Raw genomic sequence first — 20231 nt, forward strand, 5'->3', positions numbered from 1 at the left:
ATCGCTTAATCGATCGAGAGAGCCCTTTTTTGTCCATTTTTTAACCGTTAGAACTCGATTCCTTTATATAGGGCATTCGGTTCTTGAAATTTTAGATAGGTTTTTGGCTTAATTAGAGATTACGTATTTTTTCACTCATACCATACCCTAATCCAGAGAGTTTTACGCCAATATTCTTGTGATTATTTACTATAATGAGCATTTCATGCTCTTATTCAAAGTATTGGGTGAACTCTTACCATTCTAGAGATTAGACACATTGCCTATAGTCAAATTATTGTTTAAACTCTCTAGAACACTCGTATAGGTGAATCCCCTAGGTTTACAATATTTTCATAAGTTGTATAAGATTCTACCACCTCTCTTGCCTTAGTCACCTCATTAGCACGTCACATGCAAGGCGAATGTTCATAAGAGCCAAAACATCGGTATCAACAATCGGGGGAGCAATTGATAAGCCAATTCATGCAAGAGAGAGCATTGAAGAAGCATATCAAGGAATATACCACAAACGGGGCTCAATTCGAAAAGTTGTTAATTGTAAGAGTCCACATAATCTTTCCTTGTGTAGGATTGAGTATAGAGTTTGTGACCTAAAATCGCATTTGTTCTTGTGTAGGACTATATCACCGCTAACACAGATAAGTATATGTGTAAGTCCTTGTATAGGCCTCCGATGGGAGTGTATATTTGTTAGGTTCTTGTATAGGACTTAGGCTCTTGTATATGGTTGAATTCACTGGACATGGGGGTGTATGTGTTCTTCTCCGTGGGAGCATCCGAGGGAGTGCACATAAGGCCTTGGATTAGGATTGCTTATGGTTGTTAATTAGTTGATAGAAAATCAACTAAAGTCTTTTACGGGAGCCACCGACATGGGTGAAAATGGATTCCTTCAGTGGGAGTGTATGCTTGTATAGGCTAGAGGTGAACCTAATTTAAAATTTTCGAGAGTGAATACCAGTACACTTGAAGAGAGTACGTCCATCAGGAGTGGAGTAGGAAAACCGAACTGCTATACAGGCTTGTGTTTGTATTTTTGATTATCATTTGAGCGCAATTTTATTCATGCTTATGTGGTTGATTAGTTAAATTATATTAATGCATGAATTTGATTGTATGCTGGGAACTTAACTTGCAAAGCATACACAACTTCATTATATATAGAGTAGTTGCTTATTTGGAATATCTTTTATAGTTTATGTGATTGAACCCACTTTGACTTGGAAGCCTTAGTATTATTTTGACTAATTTGTTTAAATTGTTAAATTGTTTAAGTAAACAATTAGATTTTAATTTTAGATTTTTAAATTAGTTCTAATCATCCTCTCCAAGACTTAGCCATAATTCTATAGCTCTGCCAAGTTTCCGCATGCGTCATGGTAGATAATCTACACAATTTCAAAATAAACATTACCGCGGTCACTAGGAAGTTTTCAATGGTGGCCTTTCAATGACCATTGTTTCTTGCCGTGTGTTCCACTTGAAATTTGTATTGCTTCGTTTTTGGGGCAATGTGCTAAAATAATCTAGAAAAACGGATGGATGGCATAGATATACTACAACACATACATTGAGATGGGCCACTGTCAGGGTCCCCGACATCACTGGTCGTGGGTCGCAACTAAGATGCGTCATTGAATGAGGTAGTGGAATGCAACATTCATTGCAAAGCAGTAATTCGTAAACATTTCTTTATTCTTATAAAATTGTGGGTTGATGTCAGCGCAAATGGCGTGGCCCAATTAAATTCCGGAGCACAGGAAATTCCAGCTCGCAGGAAACAGACGATCTGCATAGGCATGTAAATATCTTAAGATTTTCCAAGATTTCCCAGATCGTGTATATATTCTTGTCGTCTCTGTGGAATAGACATGCACTCAATAGATTTCCATCACGTAGTCTCTAATCTACCAGCAACACCACGAGGGTGCGAATCAAGAATTCAAGAATGTGCCATCCACATAAGAATAAAGACACTTCCTTGGCTTCCTGAAGGTTTGGTCGGTGATAACCCCTCTTTGAACGTGTTTGGAACCCCGTACAACTTTTGCCACATAGTGAAAGTTAGGTGGTTAATTTTCCACAAATGTTAGTATGAAAGCAAAAGACATTTCATTCTTTTGGAAAAAATTCATCTAAGGCAAGCCATGGGGCTAATAGGGGATGGATCCTACTCTTAGCTGAGGCTGTAGCATCTTACTGTACCTTTTCACACTCAAAACAACCAACTACAAGTAAAAAGGTCTAAGATATTCCCATCTTGGAGATTTTTGGTGCATGAACTGTTCACAGTGGTGCCCATAACATCAATTGTTTGGAGCCCACTTGTGGGAACTGAGAACTGGAATAGTAATCTTCAATCTCTCAGCCGGAGCACTGTATAATGTTCAATTCTTGTTAGAAAACTGAAAATGTTTTACAGCTTATTCATGAAATCTCTCACATTTTTATTTATTTATTTTTTTACACAAGCAATCGCACCCCACACACACCCACACAACGGTGGATTTTCACCACAATGGCTAGTAGAACCCATGACCTCGTGTTAAACTCCTATCAGTCTACCACTAAGGCATGAGTAAGGACCCAAACTCTCTCACATGACAAACCATATTCATTGTAAATAAAATAACTCACACTCACATAACAAACCACATTCATCGGAAGTGAGAATGGATACATGGCTTCTTGAATAAAATGTGCGAAATCATCCATTCCTGACCATCGTTGTATGAGAATTGTTCGAAACCCCACATGAAGAAGCTTCTCCAATAATAAGCCCATTTTGTAGCAGCTTCCTCACTTCCCAACGCTTCTTTTATTATACCTTTCAGCACATCAGCATTCTCATCCATTCTCTTTAGCCACTCTCTACTGCAAATCACCCAGCCAAAGATGAGTCGTTTAGTTTCTATGTAATGAGAAAGCAATCGACAGATTGTCTTGTCGGGGCATATGCTTCATAATCCGAAGTGGTCATCCTCTAGACCCCACAATTGATGGCCCATGTTAAGGAATCATACTGATTTGATGACTTGGAGATCCCACCATGGATTACACACAAACAGTTAAAATCACATTTTTGGGTATGGGAGCATTCAATTGCATAGAACTTAACGACCTTGGGTATCCTCAAGGCATCATATTATATAGGAACAGCAGTAATCCCTGGTGACCGCATTTTTGGGTGGCCCACTGACTACTAAACTGGGCCACCTAGCAAATGAAAAAGGAAGATGAATTTTCAGAGTTTAACTTCAGTAAATAGTCTCGACTTGGACTTCGCGTGCCCAAAAACTCCTTCAGGGCCTGTTTGGTAGACGCCTAGAAATGAGTTCATCTCATTTTAGTTAATTGTAATTATGTATTTGACGTTTTCTTGGTAAGGATTAGGATGCATTTGGTTGTTGCAACCAAACGAACCCTTAAAAATAATCTTGGTAACCAACAACTTTAATCCATAGTTATTATTAACTAAAATGAGATAAACTCATCTTAGATGTACCAAACAGGATCTTAAGAATTGTCCAAATGCATAGAGAACTGGCTTGATAAAAGTTGTTGAAAACATATTTTTCTTAATGTCTTTAATCTTTTTCATGGCTCTTTGAATCCTTTGAATAGAAATAATATTAGTTGACAGCTGTTGGTATGGGTAGCTAACATTAGCTGGTACTCATACCGGCAGCAAAAGGGTACAAAAACCAAGAAGGTAATTACAAGGATGGTTCTATATAGCACATTTTACCCAGCCAAGGGTTTGTGACAACAAGCAACTCTAATAAGATTTTTGGGCACCTTGAAAGTCGAAATTAAGGCTTTTCAGTGATTTCTACTCTTCCGATTTCCTCCGTACCTTGAAAGTGCGTAATGGTTTCCGTTTAAAAGCCAATGGTCCACAACCTCAACATCATCCTACAAATTAAAAAGGTTAGTTTGGTAGAAAAATATTCGATAATTGAGGCCAAATTGTATTTTTTCCTTTTGATAATTCTAATGAAAGTTGGTTCACCAGTGTCAGCAAATTGCAATCAGTAGAATAATAAGATTAAAAAATAAAAAAAAAGCTTGTGGGATAGAAAAAGGAAAAAAATATATATGAAAGACTGGGATTGTGAATAAAGCCAGAAAAAAAAAAAAAACATTTTTCTAAGTTTCTGTTAATCAGAGGATGGATAGTTCAGGCTAATGATATTACCTTCTCCCTTATAACCAATATTCACCATCCATTGTTCAAGCAATTGGTCAGATTGTTTAGGATCATCCTATCAAAGTGATCTTTTGGCTGCGGACTGCCAATATTACTGATGCTCCTTTCCTAGTATAGTAAATACCGACCATCTATTTCATCTTCGTTGATTAGATGGCTAAGATTTTCGGATTGGAATGATTTTTGTGAGGGTGGGAAATCAGAATTGGGCCCTCTTAATGGACGATCCAATCAATTATTAGATCAATCTGCACTATCCATTTATATAGTCAATACGCACTATCCATTTTAATAGCAGTGATTGGTTTGTCATTGTCAAACAAGTTAAAGTGATTTTTAAGATAGATGAGCAATCAAATGTGAAACTCACATCGTGGACAGTCTAAATCTCCTCTGTTGGAGTATCCTAGCTATAATCAGCTAGGATTTCATGATGAATCAGTTTTAAAAATAATTACAAAAACCTAATTGTATAGAAAGCTTGAAATTCAATTGTCAACCCAACAACCTATAAAATATTTAGAATTGTAGAATTACATTAACTTCAACTCTTATGCTTTGTCCAAATGGGCACTTAATAGAAGAATCTAAACTCAGAGAAGGCTCTACTGTTAGGAAGAACCTTCCCTGAGTATCTGTATAAGGTGGAGGGTCTAGTGTTAAAATTTTAATATCTAAGTAGTTATTAAGTAATCAACGTACGCATGGTTGAAGCATTCATGCAGCTCATTTGTTGGGCCCCACCGTGAAGGGGCAATGTGCAAAAATTCAAACTGTTAGGAAGATCCTAGATGTTGGTTCAACAGAGGATTGCTCATTGGATACTGACTTTTGGACATTCTTCTAAATGCCCAATCATAATCCACAAAATTTGTCGAGACAGTAGCTAGGATTATCCAAATTGTCTTATTTTCAGTAGCCTGAGATGGCAAAATGGTTTGGATCTATTACGCCTATGCCACATGTATGGATATTGAGTGCTTCATAACTTGGAGATTAACATTACCAGTGGATTTTTTCCCTTAATTTCGTATATGTGGTTGGATTATCTTGACTCACCTGGAAATAAAGAAGTGAGGAAGCTGACAGAATTGTTGCTGCATCATAAGGAAATATCCTTGGGAAGATGTACTTTGCGAACCAATCATCTTCGCTAATTGCCTGTAACAGGCCCAGGAGGCTGCATGATCAATTCACCTCATGAAAAGGCAGTAATTTGAATGGACAGATCAAGTGTTTTGATTGTGATACCTTATTGTGGGAAGGAAATGTTTTATGACACAAATGATCCACGAAGATATAGCCATCATTCTTCAGCCATTTCGATATCAACTTCAAAACTTGTTGATAGTTCTTCATTTGCTGTTACGGAAAGGAGAAAATCTAAGGCAATTTACATAATTAAAGATTGAAGAGGCAATTTGATGCACATGTAATATTAAGCCACAGGTGTGATGATACTCTGGCCATGCATCAGATGAGTCCTGTCGGAAGGTGGCCAGGGCTAAAAGTGAAGTAGGACTATTCATTAGGTGGGCCATGGATAAACATTTTGCATAGGCTGTTGGGCAGGTTTTTTTTTTTTTCTTTTTTCTTTTTTTTTTATAAAAAAACTATCCATTTTTCTCGTGCACATGTATTCCACTTGATGAATGGACCAGCCTAGTCTAGGGCATGAGAATAATCATGATGGGATGTTCCTGATGAATGGTGTGGATATTGCAAGTGTCATGAATCAACCATCTTAGCATATCTCTTCGGAAAATATGAGAGAGAGAGAGAGAGAGAGAGAGAGAGAGAGAGAGAGAGAGAGAGAGAGAGAGAGAGAGAGAGAGAGTACCTCAAGCACCTGAATGAGTATTACACGATCAAAGGTTGCATTTGTTTCAAATTTGGTTATGTCGGCGACGATGATCTCCACATTGCACAACTTAAGGCACCTGTGGGAAGAAAGTGGAAGGCAGTTGCAATTAAAAAGGTTTAAATGAGGCATTTCTGGGCTGTTTGTGTTTGGCACTTGCAAACCATTTTCAAGGAAAGATTTTTGTCCTTTTACTAATGCAATGTAGGTTAAATCAAGAACCACACATTTCATCAATTACCATCGCAATCAAAATTCCATAGAGCCACTTAGGGTGCATTTGGATGAACTACTGAATTGAATTGCAATAATTAGTTTGATCAAGTGGAATTATTGAATTGAATTGCGGTAATTAGCTCCAACAAGCAGAACTGATCGAAACACAATTACGTTCCACAAACGAGAAAGTAAGCCATCAAATTGCAATTTGGTCTTCATATACAACCTTTATGAAGTGTATGTTAAATTGTAAGCAGTAACTCTCTGCAACAAAACTTACCTACACTTCTCTTCTATCAGCTCTTTATCAGAGGACGATATCGTAACTCCCATAACATTGCAATTCCTATATTTCTTTGCAATATGGAGAATAATTGGGCCCAACCCACATCCAAGGTCCAGGATGCTCTGACCATCCTCTATTTGTGCCCTTCTGCAGTAAAGCTCCAACATTGCTTCCTCCGCATCATCCAATGTAACTGACTTATCCTTGTAGTAACCGCCGCTGCACCATGAAAAAGTTATCTGTGTCATTTTTTCTAAGTTTGCAAGGAACCAGCTATTAGTATGCTATTCGTAATTGAGTCATCTCTCAGGAGCAAAACACAAATGCCCCATAGGTGTGATGGACACAGGACATTCATCACGCCAACCTTCTCATTACGTTCGAAACAGTTGGACGGTATCCTCCTTTAAGCTGTGCATGTACATGTCTTCGTGCATGTGGGGTTTCATTGTTTAAACTTAGAAGTATCAGTTGAAACTGTTACACATCAGTCCAATTGGTATCAGTGCTGTTGATGAATGATCGACTATATCAGCCTGAAACAGCTTAATATACCAATACAAGTAAATGATGGAATATTATGAAAAAATGAACAGATGTAACAAAGAAAACCCGGCGCAGGGACGTGATGTGGTCAATCATCATCTTCTTCAGGGGATAATTACTCTAAATCCACGAAGTTCTTTAGACTCTTCATAGAATCCACAAGGGATAAAAGCAAGAATAATTCCAAATAAATTCGAAATAACTTGATTGATAATTTAAAATTAAAAAAATAAAATAAAAAAATAAAGTACAACTCTTTAAATAAGGAGCTCAAACCTAGGACAGAGTTTTAGACCTCCATATCAAACACCTGAAAAACATGACTTACTATAAGTAGTAAACTTACTATTTATAGACGACCTCTATTCCTACTAGACTGCATGGTTTTCAGGCAAAATAATAAGTATCCAATTTGACCTAACCATGTTATTCTCCTAACTTTTCTAAGCCCTTTTCATGTTGGGCACGACTTTTACCATTCAAAGGATCAATAGTTATACTCGAACTAAAACTTACTATTTATAGTAAAAATGAAACTAAACGAGACTTTTGATCGTCAATCTGATGGAATCTCATAAATCCAACGTGGCCAACCTGGTGTAGAAAGATGGTTGGCTTAAGTAGGTCCTCCTACCCAAAATCGTATATAATATGTCGAAAAAATCATCCCAGTTTGCGAGATACGACTGATTTAAGGTTCTGATCACGGTCCATCTTATTTCCACCTCTGATCAAGCCTTCTCTGGTCCATCTTTGCCATGAAAGTGTTTGCGACCCGCTCTACATAAGTCCCCTCTACTTCAAAAGAACTCGACTTCGAGTTCTCGTCTAGCTTCAGTTCATGATACTCATTCAGGTCCGCAATATTGAAAGTACGCGAGATCTCCATGTCATCCGAAAGACTAACAATGTAAGCATTGCCATTGATCTTTCAGAGGATCAGTATCATTCCAATATTTTTATCCTTCAAATTATTGTAGTTCCCAGTCGGAAATCTCTCCTTGTGTAGATAAATCATAACATTGTCGCCCATCTCGAACACTTTTTGCCGCCGATGCTTATCGGCTTGCTCCTTGTACTTGCCGTTCAAAGCTTGTAACTTGGCTTGCATATCCACATGAATACCCATGATTTGGTCCACCATATGTTTTGTTGTAATGCTCATGCCCGGAAGCTTGGGCAAAGGGACCAAGTCAAGTGTGTGGGGCGGGGGTACTCAACCATAAACAATCTGAAATAGGGACTTCCCTGTCGAGTAGTTCACCATATTTTTGAATGGAAATTCTATTTAAGATAAGGTTAAATCACACTGCTTCATCTTAGCACCTGAAATACATCGGAGGAGGTTTCTCAATGTGCAATTCACAACTCCAGTCTGCTCATTGGTCTACGTGTGGTAAGCACTACTAAACTAAAGTCATGTACTGAATTGATTCCACAAACTCAACCAAAAGTGACTATTGAACTTCATGTCATGGTCAGAAGTATTAGTCTTGAGAACCTCTTATAGACGCATGACCTCTCTGAAAAATAGATTTGCAATGTGTATTGTATTGAGGATCTTCTTACATGGGAAAAAGTGCGCCATCTTTGAGAAACGGTTTACCACCACGAACACTGAATCCATGTTGCACTATGTTTGTGGGAGACCAAGCATGAAGTCCATAGATAGGTCCTCCCAATGGTCGCTAGGCACAGGTAACAGGGTGTAGAGACTGTATTCTGAGACTGTCCCTTTGAGGTCTGATAAACATGAGAGCGCTGCACCGCTTTACCCACGTCATGTGCCAATTGTGGCTAGTAATATTGTTCCTTTACAAAAGCCCATGTCTTGTCTAGCCTAAGGTGTCCACCAAGGCTACCTCCATGTATCTCTTAGATAATCTGTTCCATCAGTGAACTTTAGGAGATACACAATTGATTCGCTTTAAAGAGGAAATTATCTACATATGTAAGTCAATGGGATAACCCTCTTAGCACCTCATCCATGCATCCTTGAAGTCCTCATCTTCAGCATACAACTCCTTGAGATAGTTGAAGCCAACCACTTCATTGCTCATCGTAACTAGTAGTGATGCATAGCGACTAAGTGCATTATCCACCTTGTTCTATTGCCCTAACTTATGCTTCAAAATGAACATGAATTCCTACAAAAATGTGACCCATCTAGCATGCACATGGTTTACATTAGACTCACTATTAATAAACTTTTAGGCTTAATGGTTAATGTAGAGAACAAACTCTCTCTGAATTAGATAATGCCATTAATGTTGTAGCGCTTGAACAACTGCGTATAAGTGAAGCTCATATGTCAACCATTTCTTTCAAGCTTTGCTGAGCTTCTCGTTGTAGAAGGCTACTGGCCTGTCTTCCTATGATAACACTCCTCCAATTTCAACATATGAGGCATCATACTCAACCTGAAGCAACTTATTAAAACTGGAAAGAACCAAGATTGGTGTTGTAGACAATCGATGCTTGATTTCAGCAAAACTCTTATCAGCATTATTGGTCCACTGAAACAACCATTTTTTCATGCAATCTATAATGGGTGCGACTATAGTGCTGAAATTTCACACGAATCGATGATATAATGTCATTAACCCGTGAAAACTCCTCACTTTATGAATGCTTGACAGAATCGACCATTCCTTGATGGCTCACACCCTTTCATTGTCCACAAGGATGCCCATGGTTGTCACAAAAAATTCTAAGAACAAAAATCTATTCGTTAAAAAATTGTTCTTCTTTAAGTTGAGGTATAACTTGTTAACTACCCAGACCTATAACACTTTTCTGAGATGTTCCATGTGCTCCGTCTCACCCTGGCTATATATATCAGGATATCATCAAAATTTACTAGCATAACCAGCTAATGAACGGCTTTAACACTTGATTCATCAGATGTATAAAAGTGCTTCATGCATTCAATAGACTGAAGGGCATGACCAGCCACTTATACAACCCTTCCTTGCTCTTAAATATCGTTTTCCACTCATCATCGAGCCAGATATGAATTTGATATTACTCGCTCCTCAGATCTAGTTTAGAGAACACTTTTGTACCTTTTAACATATCAAGCATGTCATCCAACTGCAGTATCGAGAACTAATATTTAATGATAATCTTATTAATTGCCTTGTTTTTGACACACACATACACCAGCTCACATCTTTCTTTGGTGTTAATAAAGCTAACATAATGCATGGGCTCATGCTCTCTAAGAAGACCCTTATAGATCAATTCCTCCACTTGCCCATGAAGTATCTCATACTCTTACAGACTCATCCAATAGTAAGGGCGGTTGGGGAAGTCATCTCTAAGGATGAGGTCTATGTGATGTTAGATGTCTCATATGTGGGGCAGGACAATCTATCAGGTAACTCGTCGGGTAAGATTTTTTTTAAAAATTCATTTAGCAACAACCTTAAAATTGGAGGAATGTCTAAGGGCTCCAATTCTTCACCCTTTACCACCACAGCATACACCTAGCCGGTTTCCTTGATTTCCTTCACAAAATCGCAAATGGTAAGGAGGGAACTCCCCTCCACTTTAGAACCTTTAAGGTGGTTCTTTGGTGCTTTAGGGGTAAGGATTGTCTTACGACCATCTTTAATGAAGATGTAGACATTGTCCTGCCCTTGGTGGGTCATATTATAATCCAATTGCCATGATCGACCAAATAACATATGACATGCTTCCATGTCGACCATGTCATAAAGTACTTGATCTTTATAATTCCTACCAATTGAAAATGAGAAGGTGCATTGTTCAGTTAGATTGCTCTCATTCACCTTTTTTATCTAGCTAATCGAGTAAGGGGAATGACGCTTTATCATAGGTAGCCGCAACCTATCCACCATTACCTTTGAGACAATGTTCTCGCTACTACTACTATTTAGGATTACATCATAGATCTTGTCGTTGATGGTATACTGCGTGCGGAATATATTGCACCATTGATGACGTACCTCCTTCATTGAAGTGTACAATAATTACCTCACGACTAAGGATTCACCACGATCCTCGGCCAACCATTCTTTATCACTAACTCCTTCAGTGGTTTGTTCATCCTCATCAAATTTGGGGACTTTTCTATCACCTCACCTTCAGTGCCCCCTTCGTCAATGGCCAAGTGGGTTGTGGGGCGTTGAGGGTAGGTGTTAGATAAGTTGCTTGGTTAGTCACATTGGTAACAATGGTCTTGCCTTGGTTGACCATAAGGATTTGGAATCTTACTAGGACCCGCTGCTTTGGGCGCTACACATTGAGGCTTAAATGGACCGATCCTCTTATTACAGTTTTCGATTATAAGAGGTTGAAGATGCCCTCTTACTGGTTCATTTCCTTTAGCCAGTTTTGAATCATGCGTGGAACCTATCATGGAGGTTAGAGTTAAAGGATAAGGCCGAGTAGGGACTCTTGCAAACTGTGTTTCTGCCATACCTGCCAATTAAACTGCTTCATCCACAGTCCTGACTAGGTGCATCTGAACTCAGTCCTGAATTTTCTGTCGTAAATCGCTTATGAACCATGCTACCTTCTACGATTCGATTTTCGATAAATCATTCGGCCTCGCCAACTGCTGGAATTCTTCGGTGTAATCTGTGATGGTTTGTGTAAGGCTCGTATCCTAGTCCGTACAATTCCTTAGACTCCCGCAACCCTCTCCATCGAATTCCGGTGATCCGTGACCTATAGATACCATTTACGCGCATCCCTAAGTTGCATCCCATAGATCTGAGTAGAATCGACTCAAAACTTGTACCCTAACAATCATACTGTCACCGCGGTTCCAACGCCGTGTCTCACATAGCAATGCGATACCCAAGATAGAGTAGTGGGCCCGCATTTATTTTGAGGAAAATGTCGCACATTACAAATCCCGAGAGAATCTCTACCCAATCTATCACATCAATCAATCAAGTGCAAGTCAAGTACAACCCATCACTCCACCCATCCCTCTCTTACACAAGCCATCCCCAAAGTTAACTCTCTCTTACACACACCCATCCCTCTCTTACACAACTCATCCCTTTTCATCCCATCATATCCCCTTTCCCTCTCATTCTCTCTACCATTTCCAAGCAACCAAAGAGAGCAATCGTCCAAGTAAGAGAAGCTCCAAGGATAGCCAAGTTTGTGAACCACTCCCTACCCCAAATCTCTCATCTTAACCCTTCAATCTTCATCATCCTCCATCAAAGAAGAAGTCAAGGAGCTTAGCATCCCAAGGAACCACGAAGAAGTGGAATCAGTGGGTGTTTTGTAGGATTAGATTGTAATTTTAGTGATGGGCCAAGTGGGGCCTACTGGTTGATGGTATGGATCCTATTCGGACCCAAGATGATGTATGTATTATATCTCTAAGGGAGGGCTCATAGTGGTGGAGCCCTCCATCACACATCTCTCTCTCTCTCTCTGTCTCTCTCTCTCTCTTCCTTGTTTGTGGCCCACCATGATGCAAGTATTTTATTCACGCTATCCATTTAGTGGACCACATTGTTGTCCCAAAGAGGGGCCCACTTCGCTGCCATGTCCAGGGCTCACCATTGCTGTCCGTTTTGGACTGGCTCGGACCATAGAGAAAACACAAATATTAGCTTGTATCCTATGCTGGTGGGCCACACGTGTGGACCCACCTTGATGTATCTGTTGTATTCCCACCATCCAGCAGCGGACGGTGGGGCCTGCCTTGATGATATGTGTGTATCCACACCGTCCAGTGGACTGGTGGGACCCACATGATGTAGTGCTTTATCTACACTGTCTATACACGTGGACCCCACGTGATGTATATATTTTATATCCACACCGTCCAGCTATCTGGACGGTGGAAACCCACCGTGATATGTGTTAAATCCACACCATGCATCCATGGGGCCCTGATGTATGTATTCTAACCCACGCCGTCCATTTGCAGGGCCACCTTGCATGCGTGGCATCCACACCATCCAGTAGGGATGGTGGGACCCACCGTTATGTATGTATTTATTGTCCACACCATCCAACTGTCTGGACGGTGGGAACCACATGTGTATGTGTTTAATCCAAGCCATCCTGCAGCCATGGACCCCACCCTGATATATACGTGTTTTATCCTTGCCTTCCATCTGATCAGATGGTGGGCCACACACGTGGGACCCACCTTCTATGTGATGGCCACATTGTCCATCCGCTGGGCCCACCTAGATGGATGTGTTGTAATCCACACCGTCCACACACATGTGGACCCACCTGATATATTTTATCCACACTCTTTAGTGGGTAGGGCCCATTTGCTGCACGTGTATGAGGCCTATTGTGATGTATATAAGGCCCTTATGATGAGGCCCATTATGATGTATGTGAGGCCCATGTGGTGAGGTCAATATGATGTATATAAGGCCCTTGTGTGAGGCCCATTGTGATGTATGTGAGGCCCGTGTATAAGGCCCATTGTGATGTATATGAGGCCCGTGTATGAGGCTCATTGTGATGTATATCCTCCCTTATGATGAGGCCCATTGTGATGTTTATGAGGCCCATTGTGATGTATATGAGGCCCAAGTGGTGAGGCCCAATATGATGTATATGAGGCCCTTGTGTGAGGCCCATGGTGATGTATATGAGGCCCTTGTGTGAGGCCCATCGTGATGTATATGAGGCCCTTAAGTGTGGCTTAATTATGATGTATGACTCCACCATAATGTATGTGATAATATTTATGTAGCCCATTCATTTTCTAGCTAGTATTAGGGTCGTGGGCCCCATTGTAGTTAGATTCTAGGTTCCAAATGGGCCACACCTTGGGAGTAATGGTGGTTAAATGTCCACATTGTAAACGGTGGTTAAATATCCCCATTGTACATCTCCCTAGGGCCCGTTGTTAAGCCCATGGCCATCTTACCTATTTGGGCTATCTTAAATCATTGGGGCCCCATAAGTGTTACCCATCTTACCCTAGTGGGCTAACCCAAACCATTGGGCCCCCATTCATGCTAGTGCTCTCCACCACCCTTGTAGGAATCACCATAACTTATAGACTCACCTTGTTTGTATCAGGCCACATAAGAAAGCCCAACTTACCATGTGATAAAGTGGGTGAGGAAGCCCACTTAATATACTTAGGATCATCATCTTGACTCCCACTGTTGTATGATTCACCCTATGAGGTCCATCCTTGATGTAGTATGGCATCTAGGCCGCCAATATATATATATATATATATATATATATATATATATATATATATATATATATATACACACACACACCGTAGATCATGCTTAGTATAACTTCATGATTCATGCCCATACGCATCATATGTATGCTTGATATGAGGAGTAATTGATCATAGCACGTGCCATTGGGCGGATTATTTTTGAGACTCCCTAATAGACGGAGTTGCCCTATATGAGCGAATGGTACGTGCAGGATTGATGCATGACTGGAATGTGACTCATGCATCTTGCATTTGTGTGACATGATTTTTGTACGCCCTAGTGACATTAAGGCCGTAGACTCCGCGGCATAGCATGGGTGGCAGGATTGGATACCGAAAATACTTGTTCTAGCATAGGGCTGCCATAGATGTCCCAGGGTGAAAGTCCCCAAACCCTTATTGGACTAGGAGGATGCTCCAATATCTAGACCGAGTGGATGAATGAGCACATGAGGGCCAAATATCAGATGGCCGTGTCTCCCACTATGTCATGGTCGGTTGGAAGGGGTTATGGCCTTACCCACCCAAGTGAGGGGGCAATGACTAGGATGAGTCTGATCTAGCTTGAGGAATGGGTTCGCTATCGATGAGTCGGGCCCGATATTTGTAGGCGTATAGTGAGGTCTCTTCCACTAACCCAGTTACGCGCTTAGATGGGGCAGCAAGCTGGTTTTGAGTGTACTAGACCCTAATGATTGTCCAGAGAGGAACTATACTGATATGTAGATCCAGCTGATGACTGGTGTGCTTGTGATTGCACCTTGCATATGACATTGGCCATGTAGGCCTTGCATCGCATAGCCTCAGTATGGCCGATAACATTCATGCCTTACATCGCATGGCCTTAGTATGGCCGACAGCATTCATGCCTTGAATCACATAGCCTTGGTACGACTGACAGTATTTATGGACTTACCAGTATGTTTCCGCATTAATCTAATATTGCATACTTAGCACATACCTAGCACACACTTACACCATCCTTGAAGATTTTTATAAGCTTATGCATGATCATTGCGTGCAGGTGACGCTAGGACGCCAGAGCAACATTGAGTCAGGAGTGTGCCACTGAGTTTCTGGAGCCTTTGATATCGCCATTGTATTTCCCTTATGCATTGCACTCAAAGTTTCTGATTATAGTGGATATGTGGTGATGTTGTTGGTTGTTGTTTGTGGGTTATGCTTCTTATGAAAAAAACTTATGATGAAAATCCTCCTTATAGGATCCTAGGATTGGAACCTGGTATACGGGTGCCAGGAGTCGAGAATGGCATACTAAGGAGGTTGTCGGCGTCGGATTCAGCGATCGAGAATTTTATGAGTCTGATTTTTGAGTTTGGGGCGTGACAGTCTGATTCCCTATTAGAAATTTTGGTATTTCTGGAACAACACCTGCTCACAATTATTGGGGAGGAATTGTGATCGAAGAAGACGTCTCATCCATGGCCATGATCGGATGGGTGCCTTGTTTTGTCAGGTACGTGAGAGTTGTAATTACTCCTACCATACAGAAGCACCAGATTTCAATTTGAATGCAACCAACTTCACTTTCTTTTATTCTGTCACACCCATATAATCAAAATATAACTTTATTCGGCTAACAAATCGAGGAAGTCTTTATATGCAATAAGACATTAAAAATGGGAAGTTTGACTTTACCTCGATAGCCTCTTTAAGCACAATCTAGTTGATTGTCTCTACGAACTGGCCGTCAGGCAACAACGCCACTAACATCCTCGTTGTTAGAGCTTCACTTATCTGGGATAGCCTCGCGATTTACCTCTGGAAACATTCTATGGAAAATGGGGTTATGTCGTACCATGATCACGGGTGGCTGAGCATCACCTTGGGCTCATGGTAGAATTAGAGCATCCGCAATAAGGTCGAGGGTTGCCTGCAATCCTTCCATGGTCAACTGACTCTTTTGATAAAAAGCTTCCATTCTTTTCGATAAATAATGAATTCTTAGATCACCGTCCACAGGATTTTGGTCCATTCCATTGTTAGTTGCCATCGGCCCGAGGGAAGTCATTGCTCTGATACCACTTGGCTTATGGAGGGACGTGATGAGGTCAATTACCATCTTCCTCAAGGGATAATTACTTTGAATTCATGGATCATAGAACTTCCTTGAATCCACGAGGGATAAAAGCAGGAATAATTCGTAATAAATTCAAAATAACTTGATTGATGATTAAAAAAAAAAATTACTACTCTTTAAATAAGGAGCTCAAACCTAAGATGGAGTTTTACACTTAGACTCCAACTCAAACATCCAAAAAGCGTGACTTACTATAAATAGTAAAATTTTTATTCATAGACAGCCTCTATTCCTATTACACTTCATGATTTTCAGTCAAAAATAATAAGTGTCCAATTTAGCCCAACCACATTATTCTACAACTCAAAGGATCAAAAGCTATACTCGAACTAAAACTTGCAATTTACAGCAAAAACTAAATTAAACAGAATTCTCCTACCCAAAATCATATATAATATGTCAAAAAATTCATCCCGATTTGTGAGATCTGACTGACTTAAGGTTTTGATGGTTCGGATCATTTTCTCCTTCGATCGGACTATCTCTAGTCCATCTTTGCCATGAAAGTGTCTGTGACCCACTTTACATCAAAACCAAATATAGAAAACACAACGGATTTACATAGTTTTGCATTTTGTGTATTACACATCCCCTATCGAGAACACTAATTCTCAAAAGATTACAATCCTAGCAATATTCTAGTTCCAAAAAAGCTAGAAAAGAATTTCTTGTGTAACCTTAGCTAAACCTTATAAACAATATTTATATCTCATACAAAACATCTATCATAACAAGTACCTAAAACCAATTTTTAAATCATACACCTAATGAACTTTCACTATTGGAATCACCATATATGAACGGTTGAGATCTTGCACACATGTCCAGACTCTAACTTTCGAAGGTGAGTACGATATTTTGTGTCTTCATATCTATTCTTATACTTTCTACACTACATTTCTTATGACATGCGATGAAAGTTTTTCTAGCAGATCTCCATGAATGGACTGTATGTTGTTGGCCTTCAAATGCGTGGTCGAGGTGAAAAAGGCTTTGGCCAGGGAGCCATATTTGGCCTTCAATACACCAAAATTGATGATGTGGAATGGCTCTATTTTTGGTTTAGGAATGGTTCTAGGCTGTTTCTAATGCAAACAGTCTAATAAACGTTAAAAGGTCTTAAAATAAAAGCCCTATTTGTTTTCTAAAAAGCACTCTCTCTCTCTCTCTCTCACTATTTTCTAGCACTTTAAATCCTTTTTTTTCCTTTTCTAAACCCTATACAGGGATTTTTCACAATATTTGTGATCGAGGGCCACCACCTCGAGCATGAACTCCTCACCGTCATCAAAAGAGTTTTTTTCATTACGATTCTGTTTTCCAAACCCTATACATGGATTTATACTATATTGTTTGACTTCTTGACATGTTTATTGGATTAGGTAAACTAATCAATGTTTTCTTAGTTCTGAGCAATATATATATATATATATATATATATATATATATATATATATATATATATATTAAATTTTCAATGTTTCGAGTTGAAATCTGTTTGGAAAATGATAAATTGTGTATGTAAATAATGTTTTGACTATGATGGTAAGATTGAGATTGAATTTTGAATTGTTGGAGTTTGATCAACTAAGTAGTCTATCACCTACTGTTCTTGCACTCAATTGATTAAGAGGAAATTTGAATATCATGTTAATCTAAGTCACAAGACACATTCAAGTTACTTTCTGTGAATTATGCTAGAATATCCGATTGTTAGTATGTGAAGCATTGATAAATGATTGTGAATTAAGTTTGCAGAATTTTATCCACCTTAAAAGATGAAAAGAACCAATTAAAAAAAATACTGAGATCGACAAAAAGGTTATATATGATGAAAAGACTGGAAAAGAATGAAAAGACTGTAAAAGAATGTAAATTCTGAAAAGAATGAATAAATAAAAAGAGACCGTCAATATAAAATCAAAAACTAGAAAAAGAAGGAAAAGAGGATAAGTTCAAAATCAGTACTTGATTATTCAATTAATCTTGAGGCGATGATCATGGCTAATATTATGTAATGATAGTATACTTTCATGGAAGGTAAATTGAAATTCACTAAGCACATTGGGAAAACTTGATATATGAACTTATGCACTAGATTGATTGATGAAGAATCTATTTGATTGATTGCTCGTTTGATTTGGCTCTAGGTTTATAAATTTTCACTCTCACTTCTTTGGATTATACTCATTCATACTTGTTTACACAAATGATTGTTTTCTTGAAGAACTTTGAACATTGAGAATTGAAGATCACTTCATGTATGTTTTCCTTGAGACTAGAAAAATGCTGGTTGGGGGGTGTGTTGAGTATGAAATATTGCATATTTCTCCCTATTTATACCTTGGTTTTATAAACACAATAGTGCTTAATCAATTTAATTATACATGTTTTCATGTGCGATGTGATTTCAAGAGCTTAAGGTGCACTTGATGTCAAAAGGAAGATTTGTGCTCAAAAGATTACTAAATGAAGATTTGGAGATTTAAAAGTTATTAACGAAGAATTCACATGCCAAAGATCCAAGAAAACTAAGTGAGGAATGAAGTGAATCAAATATTTGAAGTGAAGAAAAGGAATCCTGAAATTGTCTTAAAAACAAACATATTCCTGAAATTATCTTGAAAAAGCATATTCTAAAATTCAGAGTCTATTTTAGCTGTGCAAAGTGAAGTATATTTTGAAAAACTGTGCAGAGTGAAGTTTAATTTAGCAAACTGCGAAGAGCGCATAAATTTGAGGTGGTTTCTAGAATTTTCCAACTAGGTGCGAAAGTTGGAGTTCTATAACTGTAAATAGGACTCCCTAGGATGTCCAAAGCATCTTCTAGGGTTTAGTAAGGTCTCAAGGAGCATAACAAAGGAGTGGAGTAGCCACCAAAGAATTTTTCTTCTTCCCTAGTTTATTTTTCATGGTTTGTTTAAGAGATTTGGTTTCAATCATGTCTTTGGTTGGCTAAACTTCATAAATAGGGCTAAGCGGTAAAGCTTGTAGCGTGTTGGGATATTTATTTTGCTTTGATTCTTGTTCTTATTGAACTTCAGTGATTTTTAGTTTGATATTAAAGGTATATTTTCAGTTTTCAATGATTTATTGTAACTCAAATTACAATAGATGCTGTGATAGCTTTTGATATCTTCTTTTCCTGTTTTGAGATAGTGAGATTGGTAAATCCCATTGTTCACCATCGTCTTCTGGGCATGGTAGGGTCCCTTCCAATCTTCACGATTCTCCTCCATTGAGAATTAGGTCAATGAAAAGTTCATATTTGATTTAAATTGTTTTATCTTCCAATTGGATAAGATAAGACTCTAATTTCAATTGTGTTTATTAAATCAAGCAAGGTAGCATCTTAATAGTTACAAGTAGATCCTTGACACCCTAGTTCCTACCTTTAATTGATAGTTTAAACAATATTCACAATTACTCTCTTTTATTCTAGAATTTTGATTTAGATCTTTTTCTAGTTTTAGTTCTAGTTCTTTTCAGAATACGTACAAGTTTAGTCCCTGTGGATTCGACCTCATTCTCACGAGTTATTATTACATCGCAACCCTACACTTCGGGTTGTGAACAAGTTTTTAGCACCATTGCCGGGGACTATAGCTACATTTTTCTAGAATTAATTGGTATTAGGATTAGGTTAAGATTAAGATTTATTTTTCTGCTATGTTTTTAGGTTAGGATTTTTTCTAAAATTATTTTTAGAAACTAACATTGTTTTCTGTTTTGTAGGATTCCCAACATAGTAACTCTTATTCGGTAATTTTATTCCAACCCTCTCTCTTATTTTTTCTAGAT

The 20231-nt window shown here is 38.8% G+C and overlaps 1 protein-coding gene across 1 annotated transcript; it reads right to left on the reverse strand.

The window, feature by feature from the left end:
• Positions 1 to 2660: 2660 nt before the first annotated feature.
• Positions 2661 to 9185, reverse strand: LOC131249645 ((S)-coclaurine N-methyltransferase-like). Its single transcript, XM_058250432.1, has 7 exons — positions 9106 to 9185; positions 6574 to 6798; positions 6054 to 6153; positions 5465 to 5575; positions 5273 to 5374; positions 3860 to 3918; positions 2661 to 2877 (listed from the first exon to the last, which is right to left on the reverse strand). The coding sequence occupies exons 1-7, from the start codon at positions 9183 to 9185 to the stop codon at positions 2661 to 2663; spliced, it is 894 nt and encodes a 297-aa protein (XP_058106415.1).
• Positions 9186 to 20231: the final 11046 nt, after the last annotated feature.

This window comes from Magnolia sinica, chromosome 6 (genome assembly GCF_029962835.1).
Source record: "Magnolia sinica isolate HGM2019 chromosome 6, MsV1, whole genome shotgun sequence".
NCBI lineage: Eukaryota > Viridiplantae > Streptophyta > Magnoliopsida > Magnoliales > Magnoliaceae > Magnolia > Magnolia sinica.

Coding starts and splice junctions, on each gene's coding strand:
- LOC131249645 (XM_058250432.1), bottom strand. CDS start 9,185: ATGAGCAATGAAGTGGTTGGCTTCAACTATCTCAAGGAGTTGTATGCT. Junction 6,154..6,573: donor CTGATAGAAGAGAAGTGTAG/GTAAGTTTTGTT, acceptor TTCTTCCCACAG/GTGCCTTAAGTTGTGCAATG. Junction 5,375..5,464: donor CATTTCCTTCCCACAATAAG/GTATCACAATCA, acceptor GGCCTGTTACAG/GCAATTAGCGAAGATGATTG.